General features: G+C 40.3%; 1 protein-coding gene and 1 non-coding gene across 2 annotated transcripts in view; one reads left to right on the forward strand and one right to left on the reverse strand.

The window, feature by feature from the left end:
- LOC124607917 (cleft lip and palate transmembrane protein 1-like protein) overlaps positions 1–27,018 on the forward strand; it is a 161,191-nt gene that overhangs the window by 100,247 nt on the left and 33,926 nt on the right. The window contains exons 5-8 of the mRNA XM_047139943.1: positions 12,696–12,839; positions 18,079–18,220; positions 18,332–18,520; positions 18,610–18,818. Coding sequence (XP_046995899.1) covers positions 12,696–12,839; positions 18,079–18,220; positions 18,332–18,520; positions 18,610–18,818 — 684 coding nt within the window. The remainder of the gene's footprint in view (positions 1–12,695; positions 12,840–18,078; positions 18,221–18,331; positions 18,521–18,609; positions 18,819–27,018) is intronic.
- Trnat-agu lies at positions 9,889–9,961 on the reverse strand. Its single transcript has one exon. It is a non-coding gene; the product is annotated as a tRNA-Thr (tRNA).

A 27,018-nucleotide genomic window follows, 5' to 3' on the forward strand; every position in this document is an offset into this window, starting at 1 on the left:
GAATCAGTTGTAGGAATTGTAGTTTGTGAATATCACATTTATGAATAAACAGCTATTTATGGATTTTTTTGTGGGGGTGGGGGGCACGTTTTATAGTGTTACCCACCACTTACGGATCAAACGGCACAGCTGCTAAATGATGTTAAACAGTGTATTTTAATAACTTAGGTTTTGTAGCAACAGCTTAAGTTTGTATCATCTGTCAAAGTGGTGACCACCAGTCACAGTGCAAGCATGCCACACTTTCTCAAATATCCTTGTTGCCTGTCATACAATCAGACCAGCAACTGGGCTCGTATAAATATACTTCCATTTAGTTTTTACTGTGGCAGTTGAAATAACCCTCACAATAAATAAATTTAATCAGTGAACAACACTGCAGTACTGTTCCGTTCAAGGGCTTGAATTTGAAGAACCATTTGTGGATACTGTAGCAGGTATCCCACCGCCTGCAAAAAGTAGACATCCTGAATTTGATATGTGATCCAGCATACAAAGTCACGAAAATTTGAAATGCTTCCTTCATCAGTGATACAGTTTCCATTATGTGTAATCATAATAGTGAGAAATTCGAAATTGAAAGAGGAGTGAAATAATGAGCTTTTCAATCACCAAAGCTATTCCCAGCACCCAGGAGAGATGATTTAAATTCTAAAACTGGGAAAACTACCAATGAACAGAAGGTAATGTAATATACGTCAATCACCATCTTTCGTATGTAGTGCAGATAAAATTGAAAAATTATTGCAGAACTTAATTGAGCAAGTATGAAAATGAATTATAATAATACTAAGATAACACATTGAAAAGAAAATGGTAACATTAAGTGTGAAATTGTTGAACCAGTGAATGAGTTTTTATATTAAGAACAGTTGAAGACAATGATTGAACAGACTATGTAAGGGGAGGGAGGGAGGGAGGGAGAGAGAGAGAGAGAGAGAGAGAGAGAGAGAGAGAGAGAGAGAGAGAGAGAGAGAGAGAGAGAGAGAGGGGGGGGGGGGGGGGGAGGGAGGGGAGGAAATCAATCAAATGGATTGGGGAACAGGCTGAAGTGGAAGATGTAATTTTATGATTGTAGTGTAAACAAAATTGAGATGTGCAGGCAGGACATGTAGTCAGGTAAATGAATGATAGTTGGACTAAAGAAGCTCTGTACTAGACTCAAAGAATGGGTAAAGTTGAGATTATGATATAATGAGAAGATGGGTAAGTGATACCAGAAAACATGCAGGAAAAGTTAATGAGTGCAAATTGTCTCGAACTGTATGGAGTTGTCATTAGCATCCCTGGTTGTCATGGTACAGGTTGTCAGTTCAAATCCAGCAAATATTTAGTATTCATCATTTCTAGAAGATTCTCAGCAGCATTTTTTAAGTTTGTAATGTTTGTATATTCTAGAATATTCAGTCTATTCTCTTGTCATTTAATGTTATCAAACATCTTGAAAACTTCTTGACTGATTTACTTTACATTTTATAAGATACTCTAATAAGTGTATAAGATACTCTAATAAGGGTTTGGATGGACCTAGGCTACGTATTATATATATTTTAGCAAACCTGAAACGTTCTTCACCAATTTAATTCAAATGTTTACTTGATATGTTTGGATGGACATAGGCCACATATTTCTTTACATATGTGGTATATAAATGTATATACAGGGTGTTACAAAAAGGTACGGCTAAACTTTCAGGAAACATTCCTCAGACACAAAGAAAGAAAATACGTTATGTGGACATGTGTCCGGAAACGCTTACTTTTCGTGTTAGAGCTCATTTTATTACTTCTCTTCAAATCACATTAATCATGGAATGGAAACACACAGCAACAGAACGTACCAGCGTGACTTCAAACACTTTGTTACAGGAAATGTTCAAAATGCCCTCCGTTAGCGAGGATACATGCATCCACCCTCTATCGTCGCATGAAATCCCTGATGCGCTGATGCAGCCCTGGAGAATGGCGTATTGTATCACAGCCGTCCACAATACGAGCACGAAGAGTCTCTACATTTGGTACCGGGGTTGCGTAGACAAGAGCTTTCAAATGCCCCAATAAATGAAAGTCAAGAGGGTTGAGGTCAGGAGAGCGTGGAGGCCATGGAATTGGTCTGCCTCTACCAATCCATCGGTCACCGAATCTGTTGTTGAGAAGCGTACGAACACTTCGACTGAAATGTGCAGGAGCTCCATCGTGCATGAATCACATGTTGTGCCGTACTTGTAAAGGCACATGTTCTAGCAGCACAGTTAGAGTATCCCGTATGAAATCATGATAACGTGGTCCATTGAGCGTAGGTGGAAGAACATGGGGCCCAATCAAGACATCACCAACAATGCCTGCCCAAACGTTCACAGAAAATCTGTGTTAATGACGTGATTGCACAATTGCGTGCGGATTCTCGTCAGCCCACACATATTGATTGTGAAAATTTACAATTTGATCATGTTGGAATGAAGCCTCATCCGTAAAGAGAACATTTGCACTGAAATGGGGATTGGCACATTGTTGGATGAACCATTCGCAGAAGTGTACCTGTGGAGGCCAATCAGCTGCTGATAGTGCCTGCACATGCTGTACATGGTACGCAAACAACTGGTCCTCCCGTAGCACTCTCCATACAGTGACGTGGTCAACGTTACCTTGTACAGCAGCAACTTCTCTGATGCTGACATTAGGGTTATCGTCAACTGCACGAAGAATTGCCTCATCCATTGCAGGTGTCCTCGTCGCTCTAGGTCTTCCCCAGTCACGAGTCATAGGCTGGAATGTTCCGTGCTCCCTAAGATGCCGATCAATTGCTTTGAACGTCTTCCTGTCGGGACACCTTCGTTCTGGAAATCTGTCTCGATACAAACGAACCGTGCCACGGCTATTCCCCCGTGCTAATCCATACATCAAATGGGCATCTGCCAACTCCGCATTTGTAAACATTGCACTGACTGCAAAACCACGTTCATGATGTACACTAACCTGTTGATGCTACGTACTGATGTGCTTGATGTTAGTACTGTAGAGCAATGAGTCGCATGTCAACACAAGCACCAAAGTCAACATTACCTTCCTTCAATTGGGCCAACTGGCGGTGAATCGAGGAAGTACAGTACATACTGACGAAACTAAAATGAGCTCTAACATGGAAATTAAGCGTTTCCGGGCACATGTCCACATAACATCTTTTCTTTGTTTGTGTGTGAGGAATGTTTCCTGAAAGTTTGGCTGTACCTTTTTGTAACACCCTGTATAGTACATAAAGAGGAAACATTTTTAGTAAGAAATTCATAAAGTTTTTGACTTATTTACTTCAGATTTTTAAACAATGCTTTAATAAACGTTTGGGCAAACATAGGCTACATATTTTTAAATATATATGGTAAATAAATATAAATTTAATACTTAAAAGAGAAATGTTATTAGCAAAATTTTCTAGAAGTTTTTGACGTATTTATTTCAAATTTTTACACGATGCTATAATAAACATTTGGATGGTGACTGGATTTATACTTTTGTAAGATATGTGATGTATAAATATGTATTTAAAATATAAAGGGGAACGTTAATAGCAAAAATCTCATAAGGTTCTTGACCATTTTACTTCAAATTGTTACATGATACCCTACTGAAATTCAAACAGCAACATATTTTTTTCTGTTTAAACCAACTGCAACAAAGAAAATACTGTGCTGTGAAAACGTATGGTTTTGTTTTCTTTCTCGCAATCAGTTTTAACTTGGATGTGGTGACATTTAAAGTGTTAGACAATTTACTACTTCCACATACAAGTTTGTGGCATCCTTCATCGGTAATGCTGGAATTCAGTATGGTGTTGGCCCACCCTTAGCCTTGATAACAGCTTCCACTCTCACAGGCATATGTTCAATCAGGTGCTGGAAGATTTCTTGGGGAATGGCAGCCCATTCTTCATGGGCTGCTGTACTGAGGAGAGGTATCGATGTTGGTTGGTGAGGCCTGGCATGAAGTTGAAGTTCCAAAACATCCCAAAGATGTTCTATAGAATTCAGGTCAGGACTCTGTGCAGGCCAGTCCAGTACAGGGATGTTATTGTTGTGTAACCACTCTGCCACAGGCTGCGAATTATGAATAGGTGCTTGATTGTGTTAAAAGATGCAATCGCCACCCCTGAATTGCTGCTCTTCAACAGTGGTAAGCAAGAAGGTGTTTAAAACCACCATAACACCGCCGCCTCCGAATTTTGCTGTTGGCACTACAGACGCTGGCAGATGATGTCCACTGGGCAGATGATGTCCACCTGCCATCGTATCGCCATGTTGTGTACTGTGATTCGTCACTCCACATAATGTTTTTCCACTGTTCAATCATCCAATGTTTACGCTCCTTAAACCAAGCTAGGCGTCTATTGGCATTTACCAGCATGATGTGTGGCTTATGAGCAGCCGGTCGACCATGAAATCCAAGTTGTGTCACCTGCCTAACTATCATAGTACTTGCAGTGGATGCTGAGGCACCTTGGAATTCCTCTGTGATGGTCTGGGTAGATGTCTGCCTATTACACATTACGACCCTCTTCAACTGTCGGTGGTCTCTGTCAGTCAATAGACGAGGTCGGCCTGTACGCTTTTGTGCTGTATGTGTCCCTTCTCATTTCCACTGCACTATGACATTGGAAACAGTGGACCTAGGGATGTTCAGGAGTGTGGAAAACTCCTGTACAGATGTATGATACAAGTGAAACCCAATTACCTGAGCACGTTCGAAGTCCGTGAGTTATGTGGAACGCCCCATTCTACTCTCATGATTTTTAATGACTACTGAGGTTGCTGATATAAAGTACCTGGCAGTAGGTGGCAGCACAATGCACCTAATGTGAAAAACGTATGTTTTTGGGGTTGTCTGGATACTTTTGATCACATGGTGTATATTCTTTCTCCTTGTATATAATTTTAAACAAATATTGCATACACAACAGAGTTCGTTTTTTTTCCCTTCATCATAGTCAGTTTTAAGAGGAAAGAGGAATGTTTTATTTATAACTTTGCAACTTATGATTATAGTACTACTATGGAATCTTCATCATCCAAAACTTTGCAATCCTACCCATTCACAGATTAAAACTGTGGGAAATATTGTCATCGAAGTTACTATCCTCGTGGATCCAGCAGCTGGAGAGGTCTCTCCTGTACCTGTTATATTAATGATCCCAACCGACTTACCCAAAAGACAGCTACAAATGCAATCTGTAGCAGTCAATCTCAAGGAGGAGCCAAACAAATGGTGTCAGGTGCTGATGCTGTAGATGTAAAAGTGTGGCCGTCAGAGTTAAGACATCTGTGCCACTTGCTGACACCAGATGTTGGGGGCCGGACAATGGCCTGTACAGTCATCAGGTAACGTCATATGGAATGCAATGGTGAGGATCATTCAGATCGTGAGTAATGACACATGACTGCCTGATTAATGAAACATTATTGCCAGTTTACACATTTCTTAATGATAAGTATAGTGACATCTTCCCCAGATCCCAGCAGCCAGGCAAGCCAGCGGAGCGTTCATCAGGCCGGAGTTTCCTCCAGAGTGTTAGTGCAGCAGTGGCACCTCATATAACACTTGCTACATCACAAATGGCTGTTGACCCAGTAGTTACATATACAAAGCCAGCATTGCCCAGGGGCCTGCAACCCTGCTAACAAATTTCCGCTTAGTAGAACAACAACTGAAGAACAGGACATTTGCCGCAAGTGCACTATCAACACGTCTACATTACATGAGAAAGTAAAGCACTTAAAAGGAAATGATAAGAAAGCAATGGAAGGCTCATCACTGCAGGTTACAGATTTATTTAATCCAACTGCCCCATTACTAACAGTGCCAGTCACGCAGCACAGTACACTAATGGGGAACAAAATTCCCTATAAAGGAAACCGTACATGGACCCAAGATGTACGCAACCAGTTAGGAGAGAATTTATTGCCCAGCAGCTAGCGAATGGGATTATTGAACACAGTGATGCCCATGAGGTGCATCCATGGTCCTTGTCCTGAAGAAATCACCAGATGCCACTATGAAATACAGATTTTCCTGTGATTACTGGTACATTAATGCAAGAGCTACCACTGATGCATATTCCACACACTGATGCAAATCCCATACCATACATAACAGAGACTCTGGCTAAGTTGCATCAGTGCAAATATTTTTTGCTAATGGATTTGAAGAACGGATACTATCAATTAGAAGTGGCACTATAGGATCAACCAAAGACCACTTTTTACCATATCCTGGGGCCGTCACAAGTATTGTTAAAAGCATTTTGGACTAAAAAATGCACTGGCAACTTTTTAAAGACTGTCGTATGAATTTCTTGGAGATTTAAAGCCAAATCGATTCGTCTTCTATCTGGATGACTTCAAAGTGTTTTTGAAAGACATAGATGATGATGATGATGATGATGATGATGATGATGATGATGATGATGATGATGATGATGATGATGGTGATGATGATGATTAGTTTGTGGGGCACTCAACTGTGTGCTCACCATTGCCTGTGCAAAGCCCCAATTTTTACACATTCCAATTTTTTCCACAGTCCAATCTAGCCACTGTCACGAATGATGATGATGATGATGATGATGATGATGACGACAACACAAACACCCAATCCTCGGGTAGAGAAAATCCCCAACCCAGCTGGGAATCAAACCCTGTGATCCAGACGCAGCAGTGCTAGCCACTAGGCCACGAGCTGCAGATGAAAGACATAGAGGAACATGTGTGTCAACTGGAAGATATATTAAGAAGAGAATTAGAACAGCTTGTCTGACACTGATTATTGATAAATGTCACTTTCCAGCAACAAAATTAAATTATCTTCATGTGACCAGGCAGCAAGGTGTAAAAACTGATCTGTGGTTGGTGTCAGTGGTTTGTGATTTCTTGCTTCCTCAGGCAACGAAACAGTTGCTATCATTCTTAGGCCTTTGTAATTATAATCAAAAATTTATAAAGAATTTTAATGAGATTGCTGAGCCTTTGAACTGTTTATTCAGAAAAGGAGCGAAACTTGAATTGTCCACTGACTGTGAGATAATGTTTGACGCCCTCGAAACAGGTGCTGATGTTGAATCCAGATTTAGTATTACCCAACTTTGAAAAGAAATTCAATTTGGCCTGTGATGTAGTTTCAGAGTATAGATAATAAGGAACAACCAGTAGTGTACGCATCCAGACAACTGAACAAAGCAGAGTGAAATTATTCCACTGCGGAGAAGGAAATGTTTCTTACTTTTGTTGTTATTTATAAAGCCAAAAATTTTAGGAAGCGATGGATCACACTGTGTTCATGGTGCACAATCCAGAGAAAAAGCATTGTAACGCCGACAGTTCAAAAAGGAAAATTGCAGTTCTGCAAGTAATGGACAACCGTGTTGCCAAGTGACAAAGAGCACAGACAGCTGATGCTGACTGTCAGGCATTCAGATCACAGCCACAGTTTGTTGTTCTCCACAATAAGCCATTGTGTGACAAAGTGCAGACTAGAGCTGGTGGTATCTGCGTCATTCTGGGATGAAGTTTTGAAACAAGCACATGACCATATGTCATGGCACTCAGAACAGTTGTGACTGATGGTGGCTGAAAAATTTTCTTGAAGAGCTAGGGAACAGGATGTCAAGTAATATGTTAGGAACTGTGTATCTTGTGAGCAACAGGCTGACCTCAGTCACCAACCAGTTCCATTACAAAGATTACCAGAAACATCAAAACCACCGCATATGATAAAACAAGATATTTTAGATAAATTTAATTGAACGCTAGCAGGTTATTGGTACGTGTTGACCATTACAGACCATTTCTGATAGTTCATAGCAATGACTGAAATTCCTGATCAGCACAAGCAATGGTAATTGGTTGCTGCCATTTAGTGTTCCATACACTTTAATTACAGGTCAGGGCACTGATTTTATGTCTCATCTGATGAGACAGCTGTGCCACTTGCTTCATAATTGCAAATTCAGAGCAAGCCCTTTCAGCCCTCAAACCCCAGTGGGAGAGTGGTAAGAGTTCAGTGTATGGGAGAACAGAAACAGTTCGTTGCAATATTTCTGAGAAGTTAGGTTATTATGTGAATAGTAATCACAACTGGGATGTGTACCTTTAGTACATCACTGCTGCATGTCATTCCAAAGTGTACACAGCTACTGGCCTTTTGCTGTCTAAGGTAATATATAATAGGAAAAAGCCTTTGCCTTTCAAACGGATAAAACGGAAGCTAATAACTGTTAATCAGTGAAAAAGTTTTTTTGTAAAGGTTGTGAGGTGTTTGGCAAAAAGTAAAATGTGCAGACACAAAAGCTTTTAAGCATTGGAAAGGGATAGGACAATGTTTGGGGAAGATACAATTGGGAGACGTGGGTGCCTCCCAACACCAAGCCCCTGCAGACCTCACTGATGGGCGTTCTCTTCCACAGAGGCCATGACATAATTTTTCATGAATATGCATACTTTGTGCAGGGTTGTTGGGCACCTTTCCTGGGCATTGTCTCTGACTTCCACAAGAACACCCTGGAAATCAGTTAGCGGAGCTGCAGCCCACTGGGCTATATCTGCAGCACTTTTTAGTCAACAACAATTCATGATGTAACATCTGCTATGTTAACGATCACATCAACACTATGAGGCACACCTGTGTCAGCAAATACTGCCTGACAAATGCTCTGCTGGTTTGCCTGCTTGCCAATGATACGGGGAAGGAAACACTGTACTTGTTAATAAACGCGTAAACTGGCAGTAATATTTCACGAATGCTTGTGGGTGTCTGACAGATCCTCACCACTGCACTTCACCTGATGCTGTCCTGATGAGTGAAGAGGCCACTGCATAGCCTACTCTAATTCTAACTGATGAATGTTATGGAGCAGTGGAAAATGATGACTGACTAACTGGTAGATAGATGGAAGAATGTTGATACTGCTTCTGTTGGATCACTGTTGAAAGCAAGGTGAAAAACTCTAATAAAAGGTGTTTCATAAGTGTGGGCCCACCCTTCTAACAAAACATTTGGAAAAACAGACATTTGGAGTCAGTCATTGTGAGAAGAGAGAGAGGGAAGGTCTGTGAGGCTATGTTAACTAACACAGTTCATAGACAAATGACAATAAAGAAAAGAAAGAAAGAATAATAGAGAAACAGTGATGCTCATTTTAGAAACAACTTGTAATTTTCAAGTGGAAAGAGGGGCACCTGACTTGTCAAACAAATAGAGAATTACTCGAGACAAACAATGGTGCATTTTGTTTGAGCATAACATTTTCTGTTCTCCAGTTGTGATCAGGGTTTCTTCGTTACAGGTGACATGAAAGCTGATGGCATTAACAGAAGCGATCACACTGAGATTCTGTTGATATCAGGAGGTAGAAGCATGTATGCTAGTGCAGAGGATTTTATCCAATGGCACCCAAACAGAGCACCCATTACTCAAAGCACAGTGGTTAACCATTTGCGAAATTCCATGAAACTGCCTCTACCACAGACAAACAGAAAGCTGGATGATCAAAAATGGTTATCAACAGCTGTTCATGCATTTTTCAGTAAGAGTCCAGAGTTCAGTACTCTTCGCATCTCACAAGAAACTGGTATCTTCCGCACACAAACAATGGCCACTCATACATGGCATCTGTATAAAATGTAAATATTACATGATCTCACCAAGGATAATCCAGATTGTTCAGTTTGCAGAATAGGTGACACACGAGCTGGATGAAATCCATTGTTTGTCCTATGACATACTGTTTACAGAAAAAGACAATTTATATGTGAACTGAGAAACAAAACTAAACAGAACACAAAGGAAGTAATAGGCCTTAGCTGTCAGTGGCATTGATTTAAATCAATGGGGAAAGTTGAAAATTTGTGCCGGACTGGGATTCGAACCCAGGTCTCGTGCTTACTAGGCAAATGCATTAACCACTGCGCCATCCGTACACAGTGACCATCACAACTGCATGGATCATTCTAGCATATCCCCTGTCAGAACCAAATTCTCAACTTATCTGCACATTACTTACGTAGTGCGCTTGGCCCATTATCCTCATTACTTGCAGAATTTTGCTGATGCCCATAAGAGATTGAGCTTGGTGTGCATCTGCAATGAAGATATCATCTGCCCCTTAATTATTTAAGTGGTATCTGTTCTTGTGGACATGGCTGAAATAACAGACACAGTTTTTGATCCTGCAGACACTATGATCAAGACACAAAGGAATTATAAATATTAGCTGCTAGTGGGCATTGATTTAAATTGATGGGGAAAGTTTAAATTTTGTACCAGACAGGGACTCGAGCCCTAGTCTCCTGCCTCTTAATTGAGGATAATGGGCAAGGGACACTACATTAGTAATGTGTGGATAAGTTGAGGATTTGGGTCTGGCAGAAGACATGCTAGGATAGTCCATGCAGTTGTGATGTGTCGATAAATTGAAAATTTGTGTCTGGCAGGAGATATGATAGGGTAGTCCGTGCATTTGCAATGACCACTGTGTCCAGATGGTATAGTGGTCAGCATGTTTGCCTAATAAGCAGGAAACCTGGGTTTGAATCCCAGTCTGGCATAAATTTGTAACTTTCCACATTGATTTAAATCAGTGCTCACTGGTGGCTGAAGTCTTTAATTCCTTTGTGTCTTGTTTCATAGTGACTGCAGGATCAAAAATAGTGTCTGTTTTTTCAGACATGTCCAAAAGAACAGATAACATATATATAAATGACAAAATCACAGTCACTGGTCAGGTGTCAATCCTCACTGAATGTGTCCATAGAAGATAACTGGCACATCGAAAGTGATGGAATATGGGGTTTTTCTATTGTTGGGTCCTTCTTCATGTAACAGCCCATTATTTGCAGTTGTTACAAGAATATTTGATGTTGTCTCAAGACAGGACAGTTCCATCTTTCTTTCAGCACAATGTTGCCTTATCTCATTGTATGCTTTCTCTTCTGGCATATCTGGATATCTAGTTTTCCAGGAGGTGGATAGGTATTAGGCGTCAGGTGAACTGGCCATCATATACCTCAAAATTAAGTCCATTGGATTTCTGATAGTGTAAAAATATGAAGATAGTTGTGTATGCAGTGAAGATCAAAGAACTTGCGGATCTCAGAAGAGACTGTTGTTTCTTGTGCTTGCATTTGGATACATACTTTGGTTAAATTCCATGAGAAATGGGTGAAGCAGATAAGTACCACCTTAGAGACCGCTGGACATGACAAACATCTCCTATTGCGATAATGATATGGGCTGAAGCAATGAATTAAAATTTGTACTAGCACCGGAATTTGAAGTGGGTCTCCTGCTTTCTAGGCAGATATGCAAACTGCTGTGCCACACTTGGACTCCGGCTACCATAGCTGCATGGATTACGCTAGTATGTCTCCCTCCCTGATACAAATTCCAATTTACACTTCAGCCCATTGATATTCCCCTTCTATACTTGCATGAGTATTGCAGAGGTAGTCCAGTACGGACTGGGGGATGAAGAATTTGTATCTGGGAGGGAGATGTACTAGGTAATAAGTGCAGCTATGGTAGCTGCAGTACCAGTGTGGCACAGTGGGTAACGCATCTGTCTAGGGAGTGGGAACTTGGGTTTGAATTCTGGCAGTGCTACAGATCTTAACACATTGCTTCATCCTGCATCATTATCATAGATAAAAGTGAGACTCAGTATATCTCAGGAACATCAACTATATGATTTTTACGCCCTATTGCCTTTATTTGTTTTCACCAGCATTGCCTTGTTACGTAAAAAACACGACATAACTTGGGAATGAATAAAGCTATGCTGAAATGAAAGGTATCAGTGTTTTTTCTTGTGTATTTCTCCATCTGTTTCATATGTCATATGAATCTTGTCACTTTGAAAATTATGAGTTTCGTCCAAGACAATGGCTTCTGAAAAGGCTGTTATGTTGGTAGCATAGCAACATAGATTTTTCCCTCTTTCCCATCTCACAGAACTTGACTTTTAGTTCCTATTTAGCAACCTGTTTTTGTTTTAGAAGAGTCGTTCCACACCTATGGACGAAACTGTACAATGTTTTCGAGTATAAATCACAGTTATTTTGTTGGACGCTGTCTGTAAGGAAATTTTTCTGTAACACTATATTACATACTTGAGCTACACTAGCTGCACAGTCTCTCTTAGATTTTAGAGCTTGACATTGAGTTTATGTCTGATTTATGAACTTTCCGCAGTTAAGCAACTAGGCTGTTGGTACTTGGAATATCTTAGAGTAGAGGGATAATTCTTATCATGCGTTTCCTAGAATAGCTTGCCTTGATTCATCTTTGCACACATACCAGAAGTTCCATATATTTACTGACAGATGACAGTGACTTGTCTGTGATGTTGGACACATGATTTCTCCTTAGATCCTGGCACTTGAGGCATATAGGTGCTCTGTTGTTATCTTACACTGGATGATGTGTGATTTAAATGAAACCGGCTGGAGGAATCAACTTTCACTTAATAATTCTTTATGACTTGTGTCATTAATTGGTTCACTTTTTTAGCAGCATTTTTCTGCATTTGTCTCTTGTGAAATTTTTGATCAGTAGCTTTCAGTCCCATCCTAGGAAGAGCTAACTCACTCCCAATGCATTCAATTTTATATGATGTTCTTACAGTTATTACATTCTATACCTTTTTATTTTTTACAGTTTGAACTCTCGGGGAGAATTCCTTCCAATAATTCAGTATGATTTCCTCAACAATCGCTTACGTGATCTAGTTGTCATCGGCAAGAATGATACTATTATGATGACTACACTAGCATATGCTCCTGTATCTACTGGAAAACTGAGGTATGAACATCTGTAGTTGTAAGGACACTTATAAGGTGCATAAATACATAATGTATTTGCTCAGAGAGGCCTTGCGTGTATTTTGCACATGTGTAAAAAATGTAATTTTCTTAGAAAGGAATGTTAGTTTATTGAAGAAAGTGGAGTAAAAACTTCAGCAGCAGTAGATCTGTAAGATACTAATTGCACTTGAAAGTCTTGTATTAATTACTACAAAATATCCAATACTATAAAGTTTTCCTAAGCTGGAAAAAATGGCAATTGGAGGCAGACACTTCAGAAATTATCCATGGCAGCTCTTGAAGTTATGTTATGTAGAGGTGTGACATGTCTTGAGCTGGAGCATCAATAAATTGTGAGTTGAAATGTTGTCTAAAACTTGGAGACTTTCTTAAAAGTACCAAAGTATGCCTAAAGATGTATCAGAAGTTTTTTGTCGGTATCTCAGATCGCTATGGTAGGAAAGATGCTAATACAGGTGGATTGCCACTGTTCAGTATTTCAAAATACAAGCATGAAAACATTGTAAAAGTAAAAACATACATTGATTCTTCTCTCGAGCTGTTTCAGCTTTTCAATGCTGTTTGTTGTGTGACATAATTCGTAACATGTCCAAAAGCTTTTAATCAATATTAACCATTTTGATGTATGCATTAGACGGTATTGATCTCAAACTCTAACTTTCCTTTTGTTTGATTTTAAACTTGTCATAATTTTTCCATCACTAAAATTCCTTGGTGATGGTTTTCTCAAACATTACAATTCCTTACTGATAGTTTTCTCCACACTTCCATAAATTATGAGGGAGGTTCAGTAAGGAATGCAACACATTTTTTTCTGAAAGCAGGTTGATTTTATTCAGGATTCCAATACACCATATTATTACTCACTCTTTTGTTACAAAATCCTATTTTCAATATGATCTCCATCCAGTGTAATGGCTTATGTCACCTTACTAGAGGTGCCTTCAAGTCAGCATGATAGCCCTCCTCTGGTCACCATCGGAGCCAGTGTCTTGCTGCATCGATAACCTCCATATTGCCCACGTTCTGCTTCCCAAAGTGCATACTTTATTGGATGAAACAGATGGAAGTCAGAAGGTGCAAGATACTGCATGTTGGGTGAATGAGGAGGAACAATCCATCGAAGTTTTGTGAGCTGCTGTCGGGCACGCAAATGTCTGTGAAGCCTTGCATTGCCATGGAGAAGGAGAGTTTCATTTGCATTTTTGTGACAACTTTAATGAATAAAGAAAATATGATGCGTTTGTGTTGTTTTAAGACACCCCTCACAGAAACTGGAAGAAACATTAGATGAAAGTTCTACAATGACCTTTTATATGCGGATCCAGATGTTGGCTAGTAAGTGCAACTATCAGCGCAGTATTTCAGAGTTGTTATACACGCCCTGATATGTCTACACCTGTCGCAGTTGAGTGAGTCCAACTGAAATCTGGATATGCATTGATAAAGCTGGACTGGGATGAAGACCATAGACCCTCAAGAGGACGTCGTTATCAGGAGAAAGAAAACTGGCGTTCTACGGATCGGAGCGTGGAATGTCAGATCCCTTAATCGGGCAGGTAGGTCAGAAAATTTAAAAAGGGAAATGGATAGGTTAAAGATAGACATAGTGGGAATTAGTGAAGTTTGGTGGCAGGAGGAACAAGACTTTTGGTCAGGTGAATACAGGGTTATAAATACAAAATCAAATAGGGGTAATGCAGGAGTAGGTTTAATAATGAATAAAAAAATAGGAGTGCGGTTAAGCTACTACAAACAGCATAGCGAATGCATTATTGTGGCCAAGATAGACGCGAAGCACACGCCTACTACAGTAGTACAAGTTTATATGCCAACTCGTTCTGCAGATGACGAAGAAATTGAAGAAATGTATGATGAGATAAAAGAGACTATTCAGATAGTGAAGGGAGATGAAAATTTAATAGTCATGGGTGACTGGAATTCGATAGTAGGAAAAGGATGAGAAAGGAAACATAGTAGGTGAATATGGATTGGGGGGAAGAAATGAAAGAGGAAGCCCCCTGGTAGAATTTTGCACAGAGCATAACTTAAGCATAGCTAACACTTGGTTCAAGAATCATAAAAGAAGATTGTATACATGGAAGAAGCCTGGAGATACTGACAGGTTCCAGATAGATTATATAATGGTAAGACAGAGATTTAGGAACCAGGTTTTAAATTGTAAGACATTTCCAGGGGCAGATGTGGGCTCTGACCACAATCTATTGCTTATGAACTGTAGATTAAAACTGAAGAAACTGCAAAAAGGTGGGAATTTAAGGAGATTGGACCTGGATAAACTGACTAAACCAGAGGTTTACAGAGTTTCAGGGAGAGAATAGGGGAACAATTGACAAGAATGGGGGAAAGAAATGCAGTAGAAAAAGAATGGGTAGCTTTGAGGGATGAAGTAGTGAAGGCAGCAGAGGATCAAGTAGGTAAAAATACGAGGGCTAGAATAAATCCTTGGGTGACAGAAGAAATATTGAATTTAATTGATGAAAGAAGAAAATATAAAAATGCAGTAAATGAAGCAGGCAAAAAGGAATACAAATGTCTCAAAAATCAGGAAGTGCAAAATGGCTAAGCAGGGATGGCTAGAGGACAAATGTAAGGATGTAGAGGCTTATCTCACTAGGGGTTAGATAGATACTGCCTACAGGATAATTAAAGAGATGTTTGGAGAAAAGAGAACCACTTGCATGAATATCAAGAGCTCTGATGGAAACCCATTTCTAAGCAAAGAAGGGAAAGCAGAAAGGTGGAAGGAGTATATAGAGGGTCTATACAAGGGCGATGTACTTCAGGGCAATATTCTGGATATGGAAGAGGATGTAGATGAAGATGAAATGGGAGATATGATACTGGGCGAAGAGTTTGATGGAGCACTGAAAGACCTAAGTCGAAACAAGGCCCCAGGAGTAGACAACATTCCATTAGCGCTACTGACAGCCTTGGGAGAGCCAGTCCTGACAAAACTCTACCATCTAGTGAGCAAAATGTATGAGACAGGCGAAATACCCTCAGATTTCAAGAAGAATATAATAATTCCAATCCCAAAGAAAGCAGGATGTGAAAATTACCGAACTATCAGTTTAATAAGTCACGGCTGCAAAATACTAATGCAAATTCTTTACAGACGAATGGAAAAACTGGTAGAAGCCGACCTTGGCGAAGATCAGTTTGGATTCCGTAGAAATATTGGAACACGTGAGGCAATACTGACCCTACGACTTATCTTAGAAACTAGATTAAGAAAAGGCAAACCTACATTTATAGCATTTGTAGACTTAGAGAAAGCTTTTGACATTGTTGACTGGAATACTCTCTTTCAAATTCTGAAGGTGGCAGGGGTAAAATACAGGGAGCGAAAGGCTATTTACAATTTGTACAGAAACCAGATGGCAGTTATAAGAGTCGAGGGACACAAAAGGGAAGCAGTGGTTGGGAAGGGAGTGAGACAGGGTTGTAGCCTATCCCCAATGTTATTCAATCTGTATATTGAGCAAGCAGTAAAGGAAACAAAAGAAAAATTCGGAGTAGGTATTAAAATCGACATTGTAATTCTGTCAGAGACAGCACAGGACTTGGAAGAGCAGTTGAACGGAATGGACAGTGTCTTGAAAGGAGGGTATAGGATGAGCATCAACAAAACCAAAACGAGGATAATGGAATGTAGTCGAATTAAATCAGGTGATGCTGAGGGAAGTAGATTAGAAAATGAGACACTTAAAGTAGCAAAGGAGTTTTTCTATGAGGAGAAAAATAACTGATGATGGTCGAAGTAGAGAGGATATAAAATGTAGACTGGCAATGGCAAGGAAAGCGTTTCTGAAGAAGAGAAATTTGTTAACATCGAGTATAGATTTAAGTGTCAGGAAGTCGTTTCTGAAAGTATTTGTATAGAGTGTAGCCATGTATGGAAGTGAAACGTGGACGACAAATAGTTTAGACAAGAAGGGAATAGAAGCTTTCGATATGTGGTGCTACAGAAGAGTGCTGAAGATTAGATGGGTAAATCACATAACTAATGAGGAGGTATTGAATAGAATTGGGGAGAAGAGGAGTTTGTGGCCCAACTTGCCTAGAAGAAGGGATTGGTTGGTAGGACATGTTCTGGGGCATCAAGGGATCACCAATTTAATATTAGAGGGCAGCGTGGAGGGTAAAAATCGTAGAGGGAGACCTAGAGATGAGTACACTAAGCAGCTTCAGAAGGATGTAGGCTGCAGTATGGACTGGGAGATGAAGCAGCTTGCACAGGATAGAGTAGCATGGAGAGCTGCATCGAACCAGTCTCAGGACTGAAGACAACAACAACAACAACAACAACAACAACAACAGTCATTGTGAGCATTCTACTGTCCTAAGTTGATCACCATGCTTTTGTCCACTGCCAGGTCTCTGTAAACATTCTGCAAATGCCTATAAGTATCTGCAGTGCTTTGGTTTTCAACCAAAAGAAAGTCAGTGGCAGCTGTGTGCTTGAAACACACATCTTTTACGGACATCATGCTGAAGTGTATGGTTAGAGCCGCCAGCTATCAAAACTTCATGAAACTATAGGGGCTGAAGCAGGAATAAATACCAAGATGTCCCACAACAAATTCTGTATGTTTTCAACTAAAATTGGCCATGAAAGAAATGTGTTACATTACTTATTGAATGCTCCTTGTATTTCAGACGTTTGCCTGACTTTCATAAGTTCTTTAGTTCTAAATTATTCATTTTCTGTTATGAGTTGGACTATGGATATAGATACTTTCAAAATTACATAAAATCTAAATAAAATTAATGCTTTGTTGTTAGCTTTACATCTTAGGTTAATGAATAAATTGGGTGACTTGACACTTGTACATTGCATTCCCTCACTGCCATTGTTAATGAATGCTCAACTGTAGGGAGACAAAATGCACAGTTGCAAGCAATTTTGAATGTGTTATATTGTGCCTACTGCTGCCACTCTATAAACAAATAATTAAGAAAAGCCTACAGAAGGGATTGTTTCAAATATTTGGTTCAGCTTTCATGTTTAACAGTTATGATTCCAGCAAGTCAATTTAAGTATTGCAGATCTTCTAAAGTTATAACCATGTAAGTTCTTGAACTGGGCATTATTGAGGTACGTTTGAATTCTTAAATGATAGAAATTCTGACACTGGATACATAATTCTGACATTCATTACTGTGATTCTGCAATTATTCTCATTTTATAGAGTGATGCAGCACATTGAAACTGCTTTACGGTCATTAATGTCTTTTGGTTTTAATGAAAAGGATGTAGATGAGGTAAAAGGAATATTTGCCGATACAAATATGTACCTTCTCTGCATTACTGTGTTTGTGGCTGCTGTTCATGTGAGTAAAACCAATACATGCATTTTTTCATATATTTATATATATATATATATATATATATATATGTATGGTGTGGTAAAGATGTTCAAGAAAACTATAAATTCTTTGCAGCTGTTGTTTGACTTTTTAGCTTTCAAAAATGATGTCACATTTTGGCGCCACAAACAAAACTTTGCTGGCTTGTCAGTTAGAACAGTAGTTTGGCGAGCTTTCAGCCACATTATTGTGTTCCTATACATGATGGATGAAAAGACATCATTACTAGTCCTGATTCCTTCTGGCATTGCAACAGTAATTGAGGTACTAATGTAGACTTTAATGAACATGTAACTTTGTATTTTATGCTTCATTTATATATACCCACCTTTAATTTAATGAAATGATTGCAGCTATGGAAAGCACAGAAGGTTATTTATGTGGAAGTAACATTTAGTCAGTTACATTTACCTTGCTTGAGGTTCACGTCAAAAGGGTCATCTGCTGCTGAACAGAAGACCCAAGAATTTGATGCAGAAATTATGAGATATTTATCATACATATTGTATCCCTGCTGCATTCTAGGAGCAATATATTCATTGCTGTATGTGCCACACAAAAGGTACGTATCAAATGTTGTTGTTTTTGTGATCTTCTTCATGATTAAAATTCAAGTTCAGCCACTTCTTCCAAATGAAACAACCACAGACATTGTGAAACACTTTACAGTTTTAGCAGACACAGGTATCACTTGCGGGGGACACTGTCACCATTGTAATTAATGTACAGATAAACAGGTACAGGTTGCGTATTATTTGATTTATTTTACTAGTTTCATTTATCATATGTAAGCATTCTCAGGTATTCATTGCCCTGATGCCAATGACGTTGACATTGTGCTGATGAGGGTGTCGAGTGGTGCTTTAAATCTTCTAATGCATTGCCACTAGGGCAGTGAATATCAAAGGATGCTCTTGTCTGATGAGTTACACTAGTCAAACAATACATGGCCTGTGGCTGTTTATCTGTACATTAACTTCATAGCTTGTTTTGCAAAGTCAACAATGAGGTTGGTTTGAACAGCACAGTGCTTTTACTAGGTGTCGTCCTATTGCAAATGGGGTCTTAAACTTTGGTTGCAAGACCACAGTTTAACTTGGCATTTTTCACATGAAGAAACCATTGTCAGAGATGAAACGAGAGATAAGTTACACAAATACTAGGATGATTTGAGGACTGAACTTTGAGACCTATGGATCTTTCATTTGATATTTATCCACTTGCTTGCCAAGCTGTGTATTGTTAATAATACAGACATCTAAACAAACAATGCTTGGTCAGTAATTGATGGTTAGGTCAGCATAATAAAAATAATAAATTTTCTTGATTCATTTGTTTGGTGCAGACACTTTCACATATTAACTGAGATGAAGCAATATTAGAAGCAATATGGAGTGAATGGTGATTGTTTTGAGACATCCTTGAACAGAAAAAAAGAGGAAGTATATTTGGACAATGCCTGCAGGAAAGCTGCAGGATAATCCAAGCCTGTCTCAGTAACAGTAAAAGATCAGGAAATAAAAATACTAAATTACCAGGTAGTGTTTCAATTGACTCAGTTCATTTAAATAGCAACACTACCACTGAGCAAAACATTCAAAACTCTCAGCCTGACATAAAATGACTCTTATTACCACAAAAATGCACCTACTTTTTTAAAACTTTTTTTTAAGCTGACTGCAGTTGCCTGAAGTATTTTTTGAGAGTCAACAATGTAGGAAAAGACAGATTGGTACTTGCTGTAAAGAAGACAAGGTAAATTGCAGACAGGCACAATTAAAGACGCTTACAAAATCAAATAGGGGTAATGCAGGAGTAGGTTTAATAATGAATAGGAAAATAGGAATGCGGGTAAGCTACTACAAACAGCATAGTGAACGCATTATTGTGGCCAAGATAGACACAAAGCCCATGCCTACTAGCTCTGCAGATGATGAAGAAATTGATGAAATGTATGACGAGATAAAAGAAATTATTCAGGTAGTGAAGGGAGATGAAAATTTGATAGTCATGGGTGACTGGAATTCGTCAGTGGGAAAAGGGGGAGAAGGAAACATAGTAGGTGAATATGGATTGGGGGGAAGAAATGAAAGAGGAAGCCGCCTTGTAGAATTTTGCACAGAGCATAACTTAATCATAGCTAATACTTGGTTTAAGAATCATGAAAGAATGTTGTATACATGGAAGAACCCTGGAGATACTAAAAGGTTTCAGATAGATTATATAATGGTAAGACAGAGATTTAGGAACCAGGTTTTAAATTGTAAGACATTTCCAGGGGCAGATGTGGATTCTGACCACAATCTATTGGTTATGAACTGCAGATTGAAACTGAAGAAACTGCAAAAAGGTGGGAATTTAAGAAGATGGGACCTGGATAACTGAAAGAACCAGAGGTTGTACAGTGTTTCAGGGAGAGCATAAGGGAACAATTGACAGGAATGGGGGAAAGAAATACAGTAGAAGAAGAATGGGTAGCTCTGAGGGATGAAGTACTGAAGGCAGCAGAGGATCAAGTAGGTAAAAAGACGAGGGCTAATAGAAATCCTTGGGTAACAGAAGAAATATTGAATTTAATTGATGAAAGGAGAAAATATAAAAATGCAGTAAATGAAGCAGGCAAAAAGGAATACAAACGTCTCAAAAATGAGATCGACAGGAAGTGCAAAATGGCTAAGCAGGGATGGCTAGAAGACAAATGTAAGGATGTAGAGGCTTATCTCACTAGGGGTAAGGTAGATACTGCCTACAGGAAAATTAAAGAGACCTTTGGAGAGAAGAGAACCACTTGTATGAATATCAAGAGCTCAGATGGCAACCCAGTTCTAAGCAAAGAAGGGAAGGCAGAAAGGTGGAAGGAGTATATAGAGGGTTTATACAAGGGTGATGTACTTGAGGACAATATTATGGAAATGGAAGAGGAGGTAGATGAAAATGAAATGGTAGATATGATACTGCGTGAAGAGTTTGACAGAGCACGGAAAGACGTGAGTCGAAACAAGGCCTCGGGAGAAGACAACATTCCATTAGAACTACTGATGGCCTTGGGAGAGCCAGTCATGACAAAACTCTACCATCTGGTGAGCAAGATGTATGAGACAGGCGAAATACCCACAGACTTCAAGAAGAATATAATAATTCCAATCCCAAAGAAAGCAGGTGTTGACAGATGTGAAAATTACCGAACTATCAGTTTAATAAGTCACAGCTGCAAAATACTACCGCGAATTCTTTACAGACGAATGGAAAAACTGGTAGAAGCCGACCTTGGCGAAGATCAGTTTGGATTCCGTAGAAATATTGGAACACGTGAGGCAATACTAACCTTACGACTTATCTTAGAAGAAAGATTAAGAAAAGGCAAACCTACATTTCTAGCATTTGTAGACTTAGAGAAAGCTTTTGACAATGTTAACAGGAATACTCTCTTTCAAATTCTGAAGGTGGCAGGGGTAAAATACAGGGAGCGAAAGGCTATTTACAATTTGTACAGAAACCAGATGGCAGTTATAAGAGTCGAGGGGCATGAAAGGGAAGCAGTGGTTGGGAAAGGAGTGAGACAGGGTTGTAGCCTCTCCCTGATGTTATTCAATCTGTATATTGAGCAAGCAGTAAAGGAAACAAAAGAAAAATTCGGAGTAGGTATTAAAATCCATGGAGAAGGAATAAAAACTTTGAGGTTCGCCGATGACATTGTAATTCTGTCAGAGACAGCAAAGGACTTGGAAGAGCAGTTGAACGGAATGGACAGTGTCTTGAAAGGAGGATATAAGATGAACATCAACAAAACTAAAACGAGGATAATGGAATGTAGTCAAATTAAATCGGGTGATGCTGAGTGGATTAGATTAGGAAATGAGACACTTAAAGTAGTAAAGGAGTTTTGCTATTTAGGGAGTAAAATAACTGATGATGGTCGAAGTAGAGAGGATATAAAATGTAGACTGGCAATGGCAAGGAAATCGTTTCTGAAGAAGAGAAATTTGCTGACATCGAGTATAGATTTAAGTGTCAGGAAGTTGTTTCTGAAAGTATTTGTATGGAGTGTAGCCATGTATGGAAGTGAAACATGGACGATAACCATTTTGGACAAGAAGAGAATATAAGCTTTCGAAATGTGATGCTACAGAAGAATGCTGAAGATAAGGTGGGTAGATCACGTAACTAATGAGGAGGTATTGAATAGGATTGGGGAGAAGAGAAGTTTGTGGCACAACTTGACTAGAAGAAGGGATCGGTTGGTAGGACATGTTTTGAGGCATCAAGGGATCACAAATTTAGCATTGGAGGGCAGCGCGGAGGGTAAAAATCGTAGAGGGAGACCAAGAGATCAGTACACTAAGCAGATTCAGAAGGATGTAGGTTGCAGTAGGTACTGGGAGATGAAGAAGCTTGCACAGGATAGAGTAGCATGGAGAGCTGCATCAAACCAGTCTCAGGACTGAAGACAACAACAACAACAACATACATATAGCTTTCAGCCACAGTCTTCATCAATGAAAGAGAGACACTCACACCATTCATACAGAAACAGAAGCACTCCTCATGCACACATGATGGCTGACTCCAGCATCGTGGGCTGGAATGCAACTATCATGTGGGATGCAAGCAGCAGTCTGGAAGGGATGGGATGGGATGGGATGGGGGAAAGGGAAGGGATAGCAGTGTACAGGTGGGGAGAGAGATGAACGCTGTCTGGTGGAACGTGCAGGGACCAGAATGCCAACAGGTGCAATGTCAGGAGGTTGTGGGGCAGAGAGGTAGGGGAAAAAATAATGTGTTGTAAGAATGACTCCCATCTGTACAGTTCAGAAAAGCTGGTGGTAGGGAAGGATCCTGATGGCTCGCCTGGTGAAGACCCCATTGAAATAAAACGTGTTATGTTCAGCTGCATGCTGTGCCACGGGGTGGTCTAGTTTGCTCTTGGCCCCCAGTTTGGTGATGGCTGTTCATCCTGATGGACATCTGGTTGGTAGTCATACCAATCTAAAAACCTGTGTAATGATTGCAGCAGAGCTGGTAAATGACATGGCTACTTTCACAGGTGGCCGAGCACCTGATGGGGTAGGATAAACCTGTGACAGGACTGGAATAGGAAATGCTGGGTGGTTGGATTGAGCAGGCTTTGCACCTGTGTCTTCCACCAGGATATGATCTTTGTGCAAGGGGTTGGGATTGGGATGGCTTAGGGATGGACTAGGACGTTATGGAGGTTGGGCAGGTGACAGAACACCACTTTAGGAGGGGTGCGGGAATATCTCAGGTAGGATGTTCCCAATTTTAGGGCATGATGATGGGTAATCAAAGCCCTGGCAAAGGATGTGGTTTAGCGGTGATGAAGGGGACAGTCCGTAGTGGCTGGTTCTTGGTGTGGCGGGTGGATTGCGGGGTGTGAGGGGAAATGGCATGGGAGATCTGTTTGCAGACTAGGTCTGGAGGATAGTGCTTGTCTGTGAAGACCTTGGTGAGACCCTCAGCATATTAAGCAAAGGAGTTTTTGTCACTACGGTTGGCCAGGCTGTATGGGAGGGATTTTTGGTGTGAAAGGGATGACAGCTGTCAAAATGCAGGTACTGTTAGTGATTGGTTGGTATAATGCGAATAGAGGTGTGGCTGGAGCCATCAGAGAGGAGGAGGTCAACATCTAGGAAGGTGGCACACTAGGTTGAGGAGGACCATGTGAAGTGGACGGGAGAGAAGGTGTTGAGGTTGTGAAGGAACAAAGATAAGGTGTCTTGGCACTGATTTCAGATCATGAAGATATCATCAGTGAACTTAAACCGGACTAAGGGTTTGGTGTTTTGGGAGGCTAGAAATGTTTCCTCTAGATAGCCCATAAAAAGATTGGCATAGGAGGGTGCCATGTGGGTGCCCACGGCTGTGCCGCAGATTTGTTTATGTATCTTCCCTTAAGAAGAGAAGTGGTTGTGGACTAGGATAAAGTTAGTAAGGTGTATGAGGAATGAGGTAGTGGGTACGGAGTCTGAAGGACATTGGGAAAGGTAGGGTTCAATAGCAGTAAGACCAAGGGCATGAGGGGTGTTGGCGTATAGGTAAGTGGTGTTAACAGTGACAAGTAGGGATTGAGGAGGTAAAGGTGTGGGTATGGTGGAGAGTCACTGAAGGAAATGGTTGGTGTCTTTGACATTGGAGGCTAGATTACGGGCAATTTGTTGGACGTGTTGTTCAATGAGGGCCGAAATTCTTTCAGTGGGGGCACAACAACCTGCCATAGTGAGTGTCTAGGATTGTTGGGTTGTGGATTTTGGGGAGCATATAGGTGAGTGTGTGGGGAGTCATAGGGTTGATTAGGAAGATTGACTCAGGGGAAATGTTTGGGGAAGGGGCTCTGTCGACACATCCACCCATTTTTCCCCAGTTCCCTGCCCCACAGCCTCCGGCACTGCACCTGTTGGCATTCTAGTAACTGCTGCACCAGACAGTGTTTGTCTCTCTCCCCAACTGAACACTACTTTCCTTTCCCCTTACCTGCCCCATCCAGATTGCTGCTTACGTCCCATATGATAGTTGCATTCTGGCCTGAGATGCTAGAGTTAGTGGTCGTGTGTGCATGAGATGTGCTTGCTCGTGTGTATGAAAGGTGTGTGTGTGTGTGTGTGTGTGTGTGTGTGTGTGTGTGTGTGTGTGTGTGTGTGTGTGTGTTCTACTGATAAAGGCTGTGGCCGAAAGCTATATGTAAGTGCCTTTTAATTGTGGCTGTCTGCAACTTTAACATGCCTTTCTTTACAGTAAGTAGCAGCCTGTCTTTTCCTACATGGTGAAATCCCTATTGGAGTTTCAATAGTTTGTATTTTTTGAATGGCTAGATTTCATTGCTGAAGTGCAGTTCTTTAATTTCTGCAAAATAACTGTCTGTGGCTTCATAACATTATTATTGCACTTAAAACATTTTTCCAGGCATAGGCTGATGTAAACAGAGTCCAAGAAGGTGGCAGGATATGTTGGTGAATGAGCTAGAGTTTACAACAGCTGTAATGTCATACAGTTTATGGAGCACAAAAAATGTTGCTTAACAGTATTTGTTAATGGTTTCTAATATAAACTGCTAATCACAAAATGTCATCCCCCTCTCACTTTTGTTCTTTATTTTGTTCTCAAACATCCTCTGTTGTTTTGTTGGTCGTGCCAATTTCATGAATCTTAAATGTTCTGTTCTGATTTCTATTATTGTTATCTCTACACTTCTCCCCCATCAGTAACAGAGTTACGAATTAACACACGGTGGTAAAGACCATTTCTTACAAAAGGTCAACATCACATTAAAACAAAACAAATATAAGCATATTGGAATGACAAAGAAAAAGTACAGAAACATCAAGTTAAAATGCTATGAATGTGATAAAGATACAACTTTGTTACAAGAAAGTGTTTACGGTGTCTGATGTGATAGTTCATTAATTCTGCGCAGAGACGACTTACTCCAGAAATCAAGATGGAAGCCTTATAGTCCTTCCTAACTTTGCTACTCTGATTGTTTGGTGGTGGTTCCTATTGGGAATGTTGTGGTTTGATGCCCTCAGAAAAGTTTGGAAGATGTTTTTCTGCTTCGCATTTCTTTCTGAAAAAGAGAGGCTGGTTTAGGTCTGTGCACTGACTCAGTTTGTGTGAAAAGCATGCAGCCAGTTTCCATTTTCGCTTCTCCAGTTGTTTCAATACAGAACTCGTACCATCTTTGCATGCAGGGTGAAAAGACGGAAGTACCTTAGAACTTGTAAGCTAGGACATGGCGTTCTAGAGTGAAAGCTACTGGACTTTTAGAACAATAATTTTGTCACAAATGAAGGTACAAACAGTTTGTCACTGAACAACAGTTATTTTAAAAACATTCCCCAAAGTGAAATTTATGGGGACTACTTCACTGCAGCCCTGGGGGCTGGCCACTCATTGTTGAGTTCTTGTTTCGGCTACCACGGGGCCTCAACCTTTGCAACACTTGTCCCTTTCCATGCTGCATGTCTGTCTCTCTGGTATTCTTTTTCCCCTCCTTTTGGAAACATGTCTGGGATATTTTTGGGTCTGTGTTCTGAGGTTTTAATAGCCAGACATTAGAACTGCCCCTCATGTGTTTTTTGTTCCTTTCTTCATTCTCCATCTCCCGCCCTTCCTCTGCTTCAGCATATGAGGTTCCTCCATGTTTCTTCTTCCTCCCTGTGTACTCCTGAAGGCCTGCCCATGTGTTTGACACATAACAGGAGACAGGGTAAAATGTAATTCCCAGCCCCAGGTTGACAGGTACAGTTTGCACATACCCCCTGGTACAGGCCAGGTCGAGAGAGAGGTGTTACCTTCCCAAATTACCAATTGGTCTCTCTGTCAAGAGTTTGGGATGTGTGACCTGAGGTGTGAATAGTGGCCTAAGACAGGTAAGTGCCCCTCTGAGGTGTGGCCCCCAGTTAGAAGGAGCGCCATCAGAGACTCGCAATCATTGGGGATTTTTTTGCCATGAGTCAGTCACTATCTCAGCCTATATCTACTAAACATAAACAGACTGATGCTAAAGATTCAAAGAATCTCGCAGCTGTGCCTTGGTTCCTCATGGTATCGTGTACTGAATGAGGACAGTCCATTGCTATAGTTAATCCATTTAGTATTCAGAAAGGTGTTGATGCAATTGCAGGCCCTGTGAAATCGTGCTCTTGTTTACATAGGATCCAGGTGAAGGGGAAAGTACCTTACCCTGTTGCTCACGATTTGTTGGGTAGTCACAAGCCCTGCGTTTTACCACCTGGCACTTAAAGTAC

Source organism: Schistocerca americana, chromosome 1 (genome assembly GCF_021461395.2).
Source record: "Schistocerca americana isolate TAMUIC-IGC-003095 chromosome 1, iqSchAmer2.1, whole genome shotgun sequence".
Lineage (NCBI taxonomy): Eukaryota > Metazoa > Arthropoda > Insecta > Orthoptera > Acrididae > Schistocerca > Schistocerca americana.